Raw genomic sequence first — 15,827 nt, 5'->3', positions numbered from 1 at the left:
TATGGTGGTATTTTTATTTATTTTTATTTGCACTCTTGTGCATATAAAGGTTAAAATCTACTTTAGAATCAAGGACCAACGTGGCTTTGATCTCCAAGTCATTTTGTCTTCCCGGTTTTTTTTTTTTCAAATCTATTCCAGAATCGAGACCCTTGTCACTGTGGAGATTCACATAAATGATCTGATAAATGATTTTTTATCAACTTATTTTAAGGAATAATTCCTGTGACTATTCTATTCCATTTTGAAATAGGACCATTTTCGGATTTGGTTTTTAAGGAACATTTTTGTTTAAAGTTAATTGAACAATAAATAAGGATGTGTTTATAAAGGAATGTGTTCCGAGTATGAATCAAAATGTACAATATTTTATTTTTATATACACAAATCTAACAACTTTAATATTTTTTTTATTTGTGACAACTTTAAAAAAAAGTAGTTTGCTCCATTCAAAAATGGTTTACAAGAAATCAAAAATATTCAGGTGGATTATTTACATTAAGTAATAAAGCAAACCTATTAATTTAGGAAAACTAGAAATGTTTGCTTCACCTTCTTTTTCTGGTAAGATAATTGTACTCTTACTCAAGTATTCCTTTTTTGTACTTACTACTATACAAGACCGATAATCGGTTGGAAAATAGGGAGTCTAGAGAGTAGAGTGATTATTGTATCCACTAGATGGCAGCAAATCCGCCTTTGATGCGTCTTCGTCTGCTTTGATGCAAAGAAGAAAAAGGACGCTGTCGTGTTGCTGTCCGTCTGTTAGCAGCAGAATGACCGGTGTGAACGCTGCGCTCCATCTCTGGCTCTTTACTTCATGATGGAGGCGGAAAACTCGCCCGGCCTCGTCGTCGCTGCCGGACAGGAAGCTACAGCGACTCCCGAGGATGTGGAACCCCCGGTGTTGCTGCTCGGAGCGGCGGTGACAGCCGCCTTGCACCCGCTAATCTACGTGAAGCTGCTCATACAGGTAGCCGATGTAGCTAAGTGGCTAACGGTAGCTACAGGGGTGTCGTGTTGACGGTGTGTTTTTATGTGTGTATTTATGTTTTTGTGAGGACCAAACTGCTCATAAACCGTAGGAAATGAGGACATTTATTAAGATGCCCTCACTCTCTGTCACACCTGTTTGTGTGAGTGTCTGAATCGGGTTTATGTTATGTTTTGATGGTTAAGGGTAAAGATACGAGCTCTTGTGAATGGAATGGAAGTCCTAAAAGGACATTTCTAGCTCTGGTTCTGTGTGTGTACATGTCTTTAATGGGCTGTGAGGACAAAACGTGATTAAAACGTCTTAATGAGGACATTTTGAAGAGAGGTTGACCAATATCGACTGGTGGCGATTAGGGCTGCAACGATTATTTGATGAATCGATTACTAAGACAATAGAAATTATTAAAACCGAAGACATTTGAGAACAGCCTGATTTCCAGGTTTGTTAAACACTGACGTTTTTCAACCTTTTAACTACATTTTATGGACAAAAGAATCATCGCAGCCCTAGTGGTGATATCAATCAGGTACAGTCATTGTGGACCTTTTTAAACGATGAAGCTGTTAACAACACATTTGTGGCACTCTACTCATAAACTGTATGAAGCGACTGGCCCCCAATAATGGACCATGGTTTAATGTATTATGAGAGTTAAGTTATGGATTTAGTTGTGTGTGTTCATGAGAGACTGTAAAAAATAAAACTCGCCTTGTCGAATTACAAAATCTAAAAGTCAATAGTTTCTTTATTCCAACAAAGCAGATAATCTATGGTTTAATCTGAGTCTTTGTTGTTGTCCAGGTGGGACATGAACCTCTTCCTCCAATTGTGGGCACGACCATGTTTGGTCGAAAAGTCTTATACTTGCCTGGCTTCTTCTCCTATGGTGAGTGTGGTGTGCGATCTTGAAATGGAATGTGTCTGGACGTGAGTTCAAGAGTCGCTGACAATGAGATGGCTTTGTTTTCAGCACAGTACATTATCAAGGTGGATGGAAAGATGGGACTCTTCCGAGGACTCTCGCCTCGTATCGTGTCCAGTGCCGTCTCCACCGTGGTCAGGAGCAAAGCCAAGAAGGTAAAGCAAGGACTAGCATGAAGAGCTGCTCCTCTTTGCTAGTAATTGAGTTGTTTGGTCCACAAAATGTCGATCAGCATTTCCCAAACCTCATAATAATGATGTTTTGATGTCTTGTTTTGTCCACAAACCAAAATAAATAACTTTTAATGAATTCTTTGTTGTAAGGAGCAAAGAAATCAGGAAATATGCTCATTTAAGAAGCTGAACAGTAAAACATTAATTTGAAGAAAAACACTAAGAATGACTAATCTAGAATAGTTGCCTATCAATTTAGAAATTGATTAATAATTGATTATCGGCATTATATGGTTGTTATCATACATTTTTTCATTTGTAAAACTTGATTGAAGTTGCTAGGTGACTAAAACTCTTATCTAAAAGGTTATTTTTGTCTTAGATTTTTATGACCTATTTCATGCATTTATAGTTTAGTGTAAATATTTTATATTAAATAATTTCTTGTACTACTTGTTATATTAAACATATATATTTTTTTATCTGATGGAGGTAAAAAAGAAAAATGGCTAAAATATGGACCAAAAAACAGCATTGGCCACAGGAAAAGTTTTTTATTGAGGTGATGTAAGAAAGAAAGGGAATGTGTGTGTGGCATAAATGGACAGGAAGTGCAAATGCTTAATGTCAAATTAGACATTAACAGCCAAACTTATTTATCCAGCAGGTGGCACTTTTGACCAACGTAGAAAAGATAGAAGCGCCTCAGTCTTCACTCGGTAAAGTGGTTAAAGAGGTGAGAGGTCAGCTGCTCCCGACCGACATGTCATTTCTGACTAATACTGTATTCTTTCATTTATTTTATTGTGTTTTATTGGAGCAAATCTTTCATCTCTGCAGACCACACATGAGATGATCATCCAGTGTGTGACCAGAGTTGCCATTCACCCTTTTCATGGTATGTCCTCCGTTTTTTTTTTTTTTTTACTAATTTCAAGAGATAAATGTGTTATTTGATCACCAGACAGTGGATATGAGATAGACATCTTATTACCACAACAACAGAAGAAGTTGGGATTGAAAAACAAAAATAAAATGGACAAAAAGTCAAAGTCAAAATCACAAGTGTTCACTATCTTAACAATTATGTTCACTGCTTTTATCTTGTTGTTAGTTGAACTGTTTCAACAGGAAACACAAGTGTGTGTGTCTGATTTTGACTGTTTCTTGCTCAAGCTGGTGTTACACCGACACCTTGTGGTTGTTTTTTTCTTCTCGCAGTGATGTCCGTGAGGTGCATGGCTCAGTTTGTTGGCAGAGAGGTCAAGTACAGGTGAGACACAGTGCTGTTCTACAGGGAAATCTACTCTTTTATTTGGGTTAAAGTTTGGAGTGGAAGTTATTATTCCTAATGATATAATCCTTGATTATGTTTGTGGATCCTCAAAGGTATTGATAGTGGGGAATTTCTATCGTCAGGATAAACGTGAATGAGGTACTTACAGCCCTAATGTTACAATTTAAAGTGCCACAAGGGGGCGCTTGCATCCACCTATCATCATTTCTGTGGTCTTGATTATAAGGGCCCGAGCCACGAATGGCAGGGGCCGGGACCTATTGAAATCCTTCAGATTAATGTTATTATATCTGTGGCTTTCCAGTCATTTTTGCAAAAAAACTCCTGAAACTTGGCATGGAGGGCAGGTCTGGCCAAGATGTGATATTGGCATAGTTCCCAAACCCGTGCGGTACTCAAGGGCTCTATAGCGCCCCTGAAGGTGAAACGTGGATGGAGCACACCAACATCAACTTGCGCCGAATTTCACTAAACTTGGTGGGAATATGTTATAGCCCAAGATGAACAAAAAAGTCCATTGGGACCACGGGCTCAACTCAACAGGAAGTCGACCATTTTGAATGTATCGTCCACCATGGCGATTTGCACACTTCTTAAATGAACGAAACTTGTCTGAGTGCGTGTATCGTACCGACATGCAAATTCGCCATGAAACAGGAAGTGCCCTATAACTTCGCCATACATTGACTAATCGCCTCAAAACTTCATACGTGACACGAGAGACCGACCCCGAACATGTCTACGGACACAAACTTCACCCAATGTGATGTCGGCCATTTTTAATTATTATTGTTAAGATTCTTGTTTTACACTTTATAATGTTCATTGTTCTTTTTGCAATTATTAAAAATAACGTCAAGAACAGCTACTTATTTTATTCAAGATATTCGGAAGATAATAAAGCAACCAACGATTATTTTCACAATCGATTAATCGTTTGGTTGATAAAATGTCAGAAAATGTTGAACAAAATGATTCAGTTTTAATTTCCTGGTTAAATGAAGCGAGGAAACTGAGAAATAATACAAAATAATAATAAATAATCTGAGAAAACCTGACAGTTACTGATTAATCGGTGCAGCCCATGAACATAGACATGAAAACAGAACTGTATTGTGACTTATGTCCGGTCAGCAGATAATCGCTGAGTGTGAGAACATGTTTACGTTGTCTGTCTTCACATGTTAATGCATCTTTTTGTCTCATTTTCAGTGGCTTGTTCACTTGTATTAGAAGTATTTTGAAGGAGGAAGGATTCACAGGATTCTTTACGTGAGTTTTATGACGACCTCACATTTGATTCGGTCAAATTATTCCTTGTCGACATCCTCCAGTCTGACCTGTGTGTGTGTGTGTGTGTGTGTGTGTGTGTGTGTGTGTGTGTGTGTGTGTGTGTGTGTGTGTGTGTGTGTGTGTGTGTGTGTGTGTGTGTGTGTGTGTTTGCAGTGGTCTCATTCCCCACGTGCTGGGAGAAGTCCTCTTCCTGTGGTGTTGTAACCTCCTGTCTCACTTTATCAACACCTACGCTGTGGACGACAGTGTAAGTTCTTTTTTTAATGAGCATTTCAGACGATTTTGGGCATTAAATTACATGAATGAAAACAGAACATTTGGTCTTAAATACTGCATTTAAATGTGTCACGAGGTGGAAAATTTGGCTTATGGAGAAATGGTGCATGTGAATGAGAGCAATGGAAACGGGTTCAACAAATAAAAGAGGATGTGTAGAAATAAAGCGACTGAAAAGATAAAAAAAAAAAGGTGCTGGAAAAATGGAAGAACTGATGGATACAGCGAGCCAAAGGAGAAATGTGTGGAATAAACAGTAGCTCAGGCAATTAATTATTTTCATACAAATTTATCAAATTGTTGATCGGTGTCTCCTGAACCTACTGCCGCAATGAAGTCTCACCTGGACATCCGTCTGTTATGTCATATACTTTAACGCCACCTATTGTTTATCTCAATGAGGTAACTCACATTTCCGTAACAGCAGTGGATGGAAATGGAAACAGTATTTTGCAAAAAAATGTGGTTAAATGTGTTTGTCACTTTTAAAGGGGACAGATTATGCACTGCTCCTAAGGACATTTGTTGAATTGCAGTTAGAAAAACTTTGTTAAATCAGTTAAAATCCACACACTCACTCGTTTCCATCTGTGTGTTGTTTTCTGTTTCAGTTCAGTCAGGCTCCAGCTGTGAGAAGCTACTCCAAGTTTGTGATGGGTGTAAGTTCAGCATTCACATTGTTTGATTAAACATTTCCCTTTTCCGGATCTGTCGCTTAAATGCTGTGTTTTTTTGTTTTCGTAGATCGCCGTGACTGTGCTGACGTCGCCGTTTATGTTGGTAGCTGATGTTATGGCAGTCAACAACTGTGGGTGAGTTCCATCTTTTCAACACATTTGAGTTCATGAGTGGCGAGGCCACATGGTGTGTAGTCTTTAGCACTTTTGCCTCTAAAGAAAGAAGAGCCTGAGTCAACGTCACAAAGAAAAATGCACAAGTTTGTTGCGTATATTGAAGCTGAAAATAAGTAAATAGAATTTATTTGGTACTCTACCCAGCGACTGGTATCAGTTTTTTATCAGAATCTTTTTCAGTGCTCAAACTACAATGTTTACTACAACAAAGAGACTAAGTTAACTAAGTCCAAACTATCGTAGACTTGGACTGCTTTGTGAAATGTTCTCACTTTCTGTCACACAATAATAACACAACAGTTTGTGCTTTGTGTCATCAGTCTGGCTGCAGGTCTTCCTCCTCACTCTCCTATCTTCAAGTCCTGGATGCACTGCTGGAATCACCTGAGGCACAAGGTAAACTCAGGACACGAACACATGAGAGCAAGTTCAGTAGAATCTTTAAAACGTTTCAGCTTTTTACCCACAGGAAACTGGCGTTTTGGGAGACATGCAACGCTACTTTTGGAATCTCAAAATGCCACCCTAGCGTTTACACGACGATGATGTCATAGCGCCGCCTCTCTAACATAACACTCACCCTCGTCAGCTTCATGCGCTCACTCCACGTCTTCTTTTCCGTCCTTGGTGTGTTGTTTTGTGCCATTTTACCATGTTTTTTTTTCGCCGTTGTCTAATTTCAGCTTTCGTGACATCTGGGTGTAGTAGTCAATATCCGTAGGACTAACAGGTTTACCTGTATTTTAAAAATCATACTGCGTTTTAATCTATCTCTCTCTCTCTCAGGGTCAAATCTTTAGAGGATCCAGCTTCTTTTTCCGCCGGGTGCCTGTGACCTCCATGCCAATTATCAAAGACTGACTCATCATTATGGGATGTTGGCACCACTGCTCACACACCAAACACCTGTTGTATGAGCTGCAGAGACTTTTTTCTTTTTCTTTTTTTTAATTTACATTCATCATCTCCATAGCAACAACTGCTGAGGCTCGTGGGAACTGCATTCTTAAAGAGAGAAATCATGGGTATATAGAGTATATATACACTGCATTCCAAATTATTATGCAAATTGTATTTAAGTGTCATAAAGATTAAATGTTTTGTTTTTCAATTAAACTCATGGATGGTGTTGTGTCTCAGGGCTCTTTGGATCACTGAAATCAATCTCAGACACCTGTGATAATCAGTTTGCCAGGTTTGCCACACACGGGTTCGTGCAGATAAAGGCACAATGAGGAAGGTTTCTGCCAGACAAATACATGGCATTAAGAGAGCAGCTTCTAAAATGCCATTACAGAGCAGCAAACAGGTATTTGAAGCTGCTGGTGCTTCTGGAGTCTCGCGAACTTCAAGGTGTTGGATCCTCCAGAGGCTTGCAGTTATGTGTAAATCTTCTATTCGGCCACACCTAGAAATAACCAGGTCCTGAAATGTAGATGTGACATGAGTGTTTTCTGAATAAAGAGCACCAACATTTACATTTAACTGATTTTGATTCATCGTTTTTATATTCACATTGATGAACATATATACATATATATGTGTATATATATGTATGTATATATGATCAATGTGAATATAAAAATGATTAATCACACACACACACACACAGACAGACTGCAATTGTACAGCTGTATAGTTATGTATGTTCATCAATGTCCCCTGTGTAGATATACAGTCTGATTCTTCTGTGAACCCCACCACCCTGTCTATATATATATGTATATATGTTCATCAATGTGAATATAAAAACGATTAATCAAAAATGCTAAACTATGACTTTTTTGTCACATTTTGGACGACATACTAAACTATGACTTTTTTGTCACATTTTGGTCGACATACAAAACTATGATTTTTTTGTCAAAATTTGGATGACATACTAAACTATGACTTTTTGTCACATTTTGGACGACAAACTGAACTATGACTTTTTTGTCACATTTTGGACGACATACTAAAGTATGACTTTTTTGTCAAAATTTGGACAACATAATAAAGTATGACTTTATTGTTAAAATTTGGACAACATAATAAACTATGACTTTTAAAATTTGGACAACATAATAAACTATTATTTTGTCACATTTTGGACGATCATACTAAACTATGACATTTTGTCACATTTGACGACATACTAACTACTGACATTTTGTCACATTTTGGACGACACTAAACTATGACATTTTTGTCTAATTTTGGACGACATACTAAACTATGGCATTTTTGTCTAATTTTGGACGACATACTAACCTATGACATTTTTGTCACATTTTGGACGACATATTAAAGAATGATTTTTTTTAATTTTTTTTAAGACATACTAAAGTACGACTTTTTTGTCAAAATTTGTACGACATACTAAACTATGACTTTTTTGTCATATTTTTGATGACATACTTAAGTACGACTTTTTTGTCAAAATTTGTACGACACATACTAAATCTTTTGACTTTTTGTCATATTTTTGATGACATATTAAACTATGACTTTTTTGTCCAAATTTTTACGACATACTTAACTATGACTTTTTTGACATATTTTTGATGACATACTAAACTATGACTTTTGTCACATTTTGGACGACATACTAAAGTATGACCTTTTTTGTCAAAATTTGGAAGCCATACTGAACTATGACTTTTTTGTCAAAATTTTTAAGACATACTAAAGCATCACTTTTTTGTCAAAATTTGGACGACATAATAAACTATGACTTTTTTGACATATTTTTGATGACATACTAAACTATGACTTTTTGGTACTTACGCGTTCCTTAGGTAAGGACGGTCAAAAAATTCAAAGCAGCCTATGCTCTAAAATGAACGGGAAAGCCGCCATCTTGGATTGAAAGTACATTTTTTGCAGATGTTGGCCATTTCGCACCAATGGTATGTGAACGCACTTGTCATAGAGCTTTCATGGGATCACCTTGAAACTTTGTGAGGTCACTGTGAACAAGTTGAGGATCCAAAGGTATCAAAATCTTTTCATTAAGTATCACGGCGAACAAGAAGAAGGTCAGGAAAGTTGGCGAAAATCACGATTCCTCGCAACACACAACAATCTCTTATAACTTTGCCATGGAAGATCAGATATTAACCAAACAAGTGACAATCGATGATGGGCCCTTGCTAAAGATGTCTATGCAAAAACTGTAAATTTTGAAAACATCGCCTCCTGGTGGTGGCAAACACTAGGAAGTCTGGTATTTCGCAACACACAACAAACTCTTATAACTTTGCGATTGAAGGACAGATCTTAACCAAACTTGTGATGATCAATGATGGGCTTTTGCTGAAGATGCCTATGCAAAAACTGTAAATTTTGGAAACAGCGCCACCTGGTGGTAACAGAAAGTACAAGTTCACAATTTCCATTATAACTTTAACAAATTTCCTTGTATCAAACTCAAAATTTGGGAAAACATTCAAAACACATGGTAGATGATGCGTGCCTAATATGATAACAAATTGTTCAACAGTGTTGCCATGACAAAACTGCAAAGTCAGATATTTGCGACAAAAAACAAACAGCTACAACTTTGCGAATACTATTCCAATCTGAATCAAACTTGCTAGGATTGATGATATTTAATTCCTGAAGATGCCTATATGAAAATATTCACTTTCAAAAACAGTGCCCCCTGTTGACGGCAGACAATATGACGTCTGGTATTTCGCTACAACAACAAACTCTTATAACTTTGCGATGGAAGGTCAGATCTTAACAAAACTCGTGACGACCGATGATGGGATCTTGCTGAAGATGCTTATGCAAAAACTGTACATTTTGAAAACAGCGCCTTCTGGTGGTAACAGAAAATACAAGTTCACAATTTCCCTTATAACTTTAACAAATTTCATTGTATCATACTCAAAATGAATGAAAACATATAAAACACATGGTAGATGATGCTTGCTGAATATGATAACAAATCGTTCAACTGTGTTGCCTGGCATAAATGCAAAGGATTCCCTCAACTGAGTGGTTTGTTCATGCAGTAACCATTGCTCGCCACATGATGGAGGCATTTGCCTACAAATCTATCAAATCTAACATTTACAGTTTCTCATGCTGCTCTAATTGGGATTGTTGTATCCACTTGAAACTTGATACTTGAGACCTCAGACCCGTCCGGAACATGTCTGTAAAGCAGTAATGCCAAAGTCAAATACACGGGGGCCAAAATAAAAAAAATGGTACAGGTGGAGGGTTAAATATTTATTAAAACTTGCAATTACTGCACATATTGAACCAATACCAATACCACAGCCTATATTGCACTCAATCATTAAATTAAATTAAATTAAATTAATTTAAATTAAATTAAATTAAATTAAATTAAATTAAATTAAATTAAGCAAAATATAAATAAAATCAGTTGCAATATTTTCTCAAGGCTCTTTCAGTAACAAATTGAAAACGTTTTTCCGTCTTCTTTTTAACAGGTAAACAGCAAAATGTTATTTTCCTTCAAAGCTCAATGGCAAGATAAATGCAAAAATGAAACAACATGTTACAAAACAAATCAGTGTGCTGCTCTGATCCTCACCAATGTCTGTCTTTTATAATAAAATTAGAAGTTAGTGCAAACTTGAAAAGTGCAAAACAGTTGCATGTTTCATAGTGCCTTCTTCAGTTATATTCTTTCATAACGACACACTGTCTCCACACACAAGACACACAGGCTTTCCTTTTACTTCGGTGAACATTATTCTGCCTCCCACCTGTCTTGAAAACCCTGTTTTCACCGTCTACTTTTCTATTTGTCTATTTGGGGGAGTGGGAGATGAAAAATGACAGCAATGTTTAGTTTTCCACTGTGACTGTGATGCTGTTCATGAAGGATGACACGGGATCGCACTCACAGTGCATCTTGGGATGTGTAGTATTATGGTGCTGAGGGCACATAATAGTGCAAGCCGGTTTTAATAGTAATTAAAAATCATCCCGTGGGCCAGACTTAACTCATTCACGGGCCTTGATTCTGACATATGTGCTGTAAAGGATAACCTCCCTACAGGAAGTAGAACTCCCGAAACAGGAAGTCAAGTCTAACATTTTCCAATCTTCACAAAACTTGATATGTGAGGAACGTCCCTGAACACGTTTACGGACACACCTTTCACCAAACAGGAAGTCGGCCATTTTAAACAGGAAGTGCCATCTAACTTAGCACATGGACGCTGAAAATAGGCTAAGCTGAAAATTACTACTGCCGCAAGCGGTGAATGAACGGAAGATGAGCTAGACGTCTCGCACGGCGAGGTGGGCGCAGGGAGACCCGCGAGCCGTCAAGCTCGTTCTTCTTCTTCTTCTTCCGCCTACCAAATGAATCGCATTTTTGAGGCCCTGAACATGCCCCAAAACTCACCAATTTTTGCAAGCGCATCAGACCTGGTGTAAATTTACGTTTATTACTGTTTCGGGGAATGTGCGTTAAAAAATGAAAGTGGGCGGGGCAAATAACTGCTCCACACCCTAAAACTTGTGGGCCTGAGGAGCACGTTTAATGTACATGCACGAAACTTGGTACACGCGTTCCTTAGGTTGGGACGGTCAAAAAAGTCAGCGTAGCCTATGCTCTAAAACGAACATCTTGGATTGAAAGTAAATTTTTTGCCGATTTTGGCCATTTCGCACCATCGGTATTTGAACGAACTTGTCCTAGAGCTTACATGGGATCACGTTCAAACTTGGTGAGGTCACTTTGGACAAGTTGAGGATCTAAAGTAGTTAAAAACTTTTTAATAAGTATCATGGCGTACGAGAAAGGTGCCGGCAAAATTGGTGAAAATTTTTATTTTTCGCCACAGGCAACAAAACTCTTATAACTTTGCAATAGAAGGTCACATCCCAACCAAATGACCTAGGGTTGATGATGGACCATTGCTGAAGAAGTCTGTGGAAAAACTGTACATTTTTAGCACAGCGCCTCCTTGTGGTAACAGAAAATACAACAAATACACAATTTCGGTAATAACTTTTACATAGTTAATCGTATCAAACTCAAAATTTGTGAACACGTTCAAAACACATTATAGATGATGCGTGCTTATTATAATAACAAATTGTTTAACCGTGTTGCCATAGCAACACTGCAAAGTCAGATATTTGTGACAAAAAAACAAACTGCTACAACTTTGCGAATCTGAGTCCAATCTGAACCAAACTTGCTAGGATTGATGATAGTCCGGCCCTGAAGACACCTATATGAAAATGTTTACTTTCAAAAACAGCGCCTCCTGGTGACAACAGACACTATGACACCTGATATTTGAATGAACTTCTCCTAGAGTTTTTATGCGATCACCTTGAAAGTTGGTGAGGTCACTGTGAAAAAGTTGCCGAGCATAAGTTACTGAAAGCTTTTTAAAATGTCACTCGGTGTACGAGATAGGGGGCGCCAAAGTTGGTGTTCATTCATACTTTTCACAACAAAAGGCGAAACTCTTACAACCCGTAAAACTTGTCCTCCTGAGGAGCACGTTGAATGTACATCCACGAAACCTGGTACTCACGCATTCCTTAGGTCCAGACGGTCAAAAAAGTCAGCGTAGCCAAAGCTCTAAAACGAACAGGAAAGCCGCCATCTTGGATTGAAAGTAAATTTTTTGCAGATTTTGGCCATTTCGCACCAATGGTATGTGAACGCACTTGTCATAGAGCTTTAATGGGATCACCTTCAAACTGGGTGACGTCACTGTGGACAAGTTGAAGATCTAAAGTTATTAAAAGTTTTTCAAAATGTCGCATGGTTTTTGAGATAGGGGGCGCCAAAGTTGGCGTTCATTCATATTTTTCACAACAAAAGGAAAAACTCTTATAACCCCTAAAACTTGTCCTCCACGTTTAATGCACGTTTAATGTACATGCACTAACCTTGGTACTCACGCGTTCCTTAGGTCAGGACGGTCAAAAAATTCAAAGCAGCCTATGCTCTAAAACGCACGGGAAAGCCGCCATCTTGGATTGAAAGTAGATTTTGGCCGTTTCGCACCAATGTTATGTGAACGCACTTGTCATAGAGCTTTCATGGGATCACCTTCAAACTTGCTGAGGTCACTGTGGACAAGTTGAGGATACAAAGGTATCAAAATCTTTTCATTAAATATCACGGCGAACAAGAAGAAGGGCGGCAAAGTTGGCGAAAATCACGATTCCTCGCAACACACAACAATCTCTTATAACTTTGCCATGGAAGGTCAGATATTAACCAAACTAGTGACAATCGATGATGGGCTCTTGCTAAAGATGTCTATGCAAAAACTGTAAATTTCGAAAACAGTGCCTCCTGGTGGTGGCAAACACTAGGAAGTCTGGTATTTCGCAACACACAACAAACTCTTATAACTTTGCTATTGAAGGTCAGATCTTAATCAAACTTGTGATGATCGATGATGGGCTCTTGCTGAAGATGCCTTTGCAAAAACTGTAAATTTTGGAAACAGCGCCACCTGGTGGTAACAGAAAGTACAAGTTCACAATTTCCCTTATAACTTTAACAAATTTCCTTGTATCAAACTCAAAATTTAGGAAAACATTCAAAACACATGGTAGATGATGCGTGCCTAATATGATAACAAATTGTTCAACAGTGTTGCCATGACAACACTGCAAAGTCAGATATTTGCGACAAAAAACAAACTGCTACCACTTTGCGAATACTATTCCAATCTGAACCAAACTTGCTAGGATTGATGATAGTCAATCACTGAAGATGCCTATATGAAAATATTCACTTTCAAAAACAGTGCCCCCTGTTGACGGCAGACAATATGACGTCTGGCATTTTGCTACAACAACAAACTCTTATAACTTTGCGATGGAAGGTCAGATCTTAACCAAACTCGTGACGATCGATGATGGGATCTTGCTGAAGATGCTTATGCAAAAACTGTACATTTTGAAAACAGCGCCTTCTGGTGGTAACAGAAAATACAAGTTCACAATTTCCCTTATAACTTTAACAAATTTCATTGTATCATCATTGTATCATCATCATGAATGAAAACATGTAAAACACATGGTAGATGATGCTTGCTGAATATGATAACAAATCGTTCAACGGTGTTGACATAAGAACACTGCACAGGATCTACTCTACTGAGTGGTTCGTCAGTGCAGTAACCTTTGTTCGCCACATGATGGAGGCATTTACCTACAAATCTATCAAATCTAACATTTACAGTTTCTCATGCTGCTCTGAAAGGGAAAGATGGGGCAAAAGGTACTGCAAGAGGGGCCAAGGAAAAAAAACCCAGGGAAAATGAGAAGAGCGAAAAAGTAACAGAGGGAAAAAAGAGAAAATGCACCCTTGTTATGTAAGTCAAGGTACCTTCCCTAAACACGTTTACGGACACGCCTTTCACCCAACAGGAAGACGGCCATTTTAAAAGGACACGCCTGACATTGCGCAGGGATGCAGCTGAAAAAAACAGTACCACAAGCGGTGAATGAACGGAAGATGAGGAAGAGGACTCGCGCTGCAACATGGACGCGTGGGGACTCGCGAGCCGTCAAGCTCGAACCCGTTAATTACCGCTTGCGGTACTAGTTATTATTATTATTATTCCTCTAAATGAATCGCCTTTTTGAGGCCTTTCCCATACACGAAAACTCACCAATTTTTGCGAGGGCATCAAACCTGGTGTAAATTTACGTCTGATAGTAGTTCGGGGACACTGCGTTCAAAATTGAAAGTGGGCGGGGCTTACGAAAATGAAAAACAGCTTTCATCAGGCCGATTTTTCTCGTGTTTCACGTACATGCACGAAAATTGGTACACGTGTTAAGCATGTCAGGACGGTCCAAAAAGTCCGTGCTAGCGCCGCTGTAAGTCCTACAGGAAGGCCGCCATCTTGGGTTGAACAGCCATTTTTGGCCTATTTTGGCCATTTTGCAGCAATGGTATGTGAACGAACTTGTCCTAGAGCTTACATGGGATCCTGTTCAAACTTGGTGAGGTCACTGTGGACAAGGTGGGGATCTAACGATGCTTATGGTTAGTTGAAATGTCGCATGGTGTACGAGAAAAGGGCCGGCAAAGTTGGCGAAAATTTGTAATTTCTCGCTACACGCAACGAAACTCTTATAACTTTGTGATGGAAGGTCCGATCGTAACCAAACTTGTGGCGATCGATGATGGGCCCTTGCTGAAGATGGCTATGCAAAACCTGTCAAGTTTGTAAACATCGCCTCCTGGTGGTGGCAGAAAATCTAAAAAAAAAAGTTACTTTTACAATTTCGGGAATAACTTTTACAGAGATTATCGTATCAAACTCAAAATTGGTAAAAATCCCCCTAAACACAAGGTAGACTATGCGTGCTCAATATGATGGCGTAGAGTTACATGATGTTGCCATGGTAATGATGCAAAGTCGGATTTTTGCGACAAAAAAACAAACTGCTACAACTTCGCGAATCCTAGTCAAATCTGAACCAAACTTGCTAGGATTGATGATAGTCCGGCCCTGAAGACGTCTATATGATAATATTCACTTTCAAAAACAGCACCCCCTGGTGACGGAGACAATATGACCTCTGGTATTTGAATGAATAAATCCGAGAGTTCTTGTGCGATCACCTTTAAACTCGGTCAGGTCACTGTGAATCAGTTGAGGAACTTAAGTTATCAAAAAATTTTTAAAATGTCTCATGGTGTACGAGATAGGGGGCGCCAAAGTGGGTGTAAATTCCTATTTTTCACAACAAAAAGCGAAACTCTTATAACTTTGCGATGGAAGATCCAATCCCAACCAAACTTCCTATGTTTGATAATGGGTAGTTGCTGAAGGCCACTATATTGCCAAAAACAATACATTTTGAAAACAGCGCCTCCTGGTGGTGGTAGAAAATACTAAAAAAAAAAAACTGTTACAACTTTGCCAATCCTGGTCCAATCTGAACCAAACTTGCTAGGATTGTTGATAGTCTGGCCCTGAACAAACCTATGTGAAAATATTTCATGTCAAAATCAGCGCCCCCTGGTGAAAGTGGACGGGCCAAAAAA

At 38.5% G+C, this 15,827-nt stretch overlaps 1 protein-coding gene across 2 annotated transcripts; it reads left to right on the top strand.

Annotated features, from left to right (window-relative positions):
* Positions 1-730: 730 nt before the first annotated feature.
* On the top strand, positions 731-6,831 carry LOC122776695 (mitochondrial carrier homolog 1-like). Of its 2 annotated transcripts, none has more exons than XM_044037349.1 (12): positions 731-973; positions 1,799-1,883; positions 1,968-2,074; positions 2,760-2,828; positions 2,933-2,990; positions 3,314-3,365; positions 4,602-4,661; positions 4,836-4,929; positions 5,570-5,617; positions 5,703-5,770; positions 6,133-6,208; positions 6,599-6,831. In XM_044037349.1, exons 1-12 carry the CDS (start codon positions 821-823, stop codon positions 6,671-6,673), a joined length of 945 nt encoding a protein of 314 aa, XP_043893284.1. In that variant the 5' UTR covers positions 731-820; the 3' UTR covers positions 6,674-6,831. The 2 variants fall into 2 exon arrangements, with proteins under 2 accessions (XP_043893284.1, XP_043893283.1); XM_044037348.1 differs by having other exon boundaries at positions 2,757-2,828.
* Positions 6,832-15,827: the final 8,996 nt, after the last annotated feature.

The sequence above is a fragment of the Solea senegalensis genome, linkage group LG11 (assembly GCF_019176455.1).
Source record: "Solea senegalensis isolate Sse05_10M linkage group LG11, IFAPA_SoseM_1, whole genome shotgun sequence".
Classification (NCBI taxonomy): Eukaryota; Metazoa; Chordata; class Actinopteri; order Pleuronectiformes; family Soleidae; genus Solea; species Solea senegalensis.
This window is presented reverse-complemented; position numbering and strand designations above follow the sequence as displayed.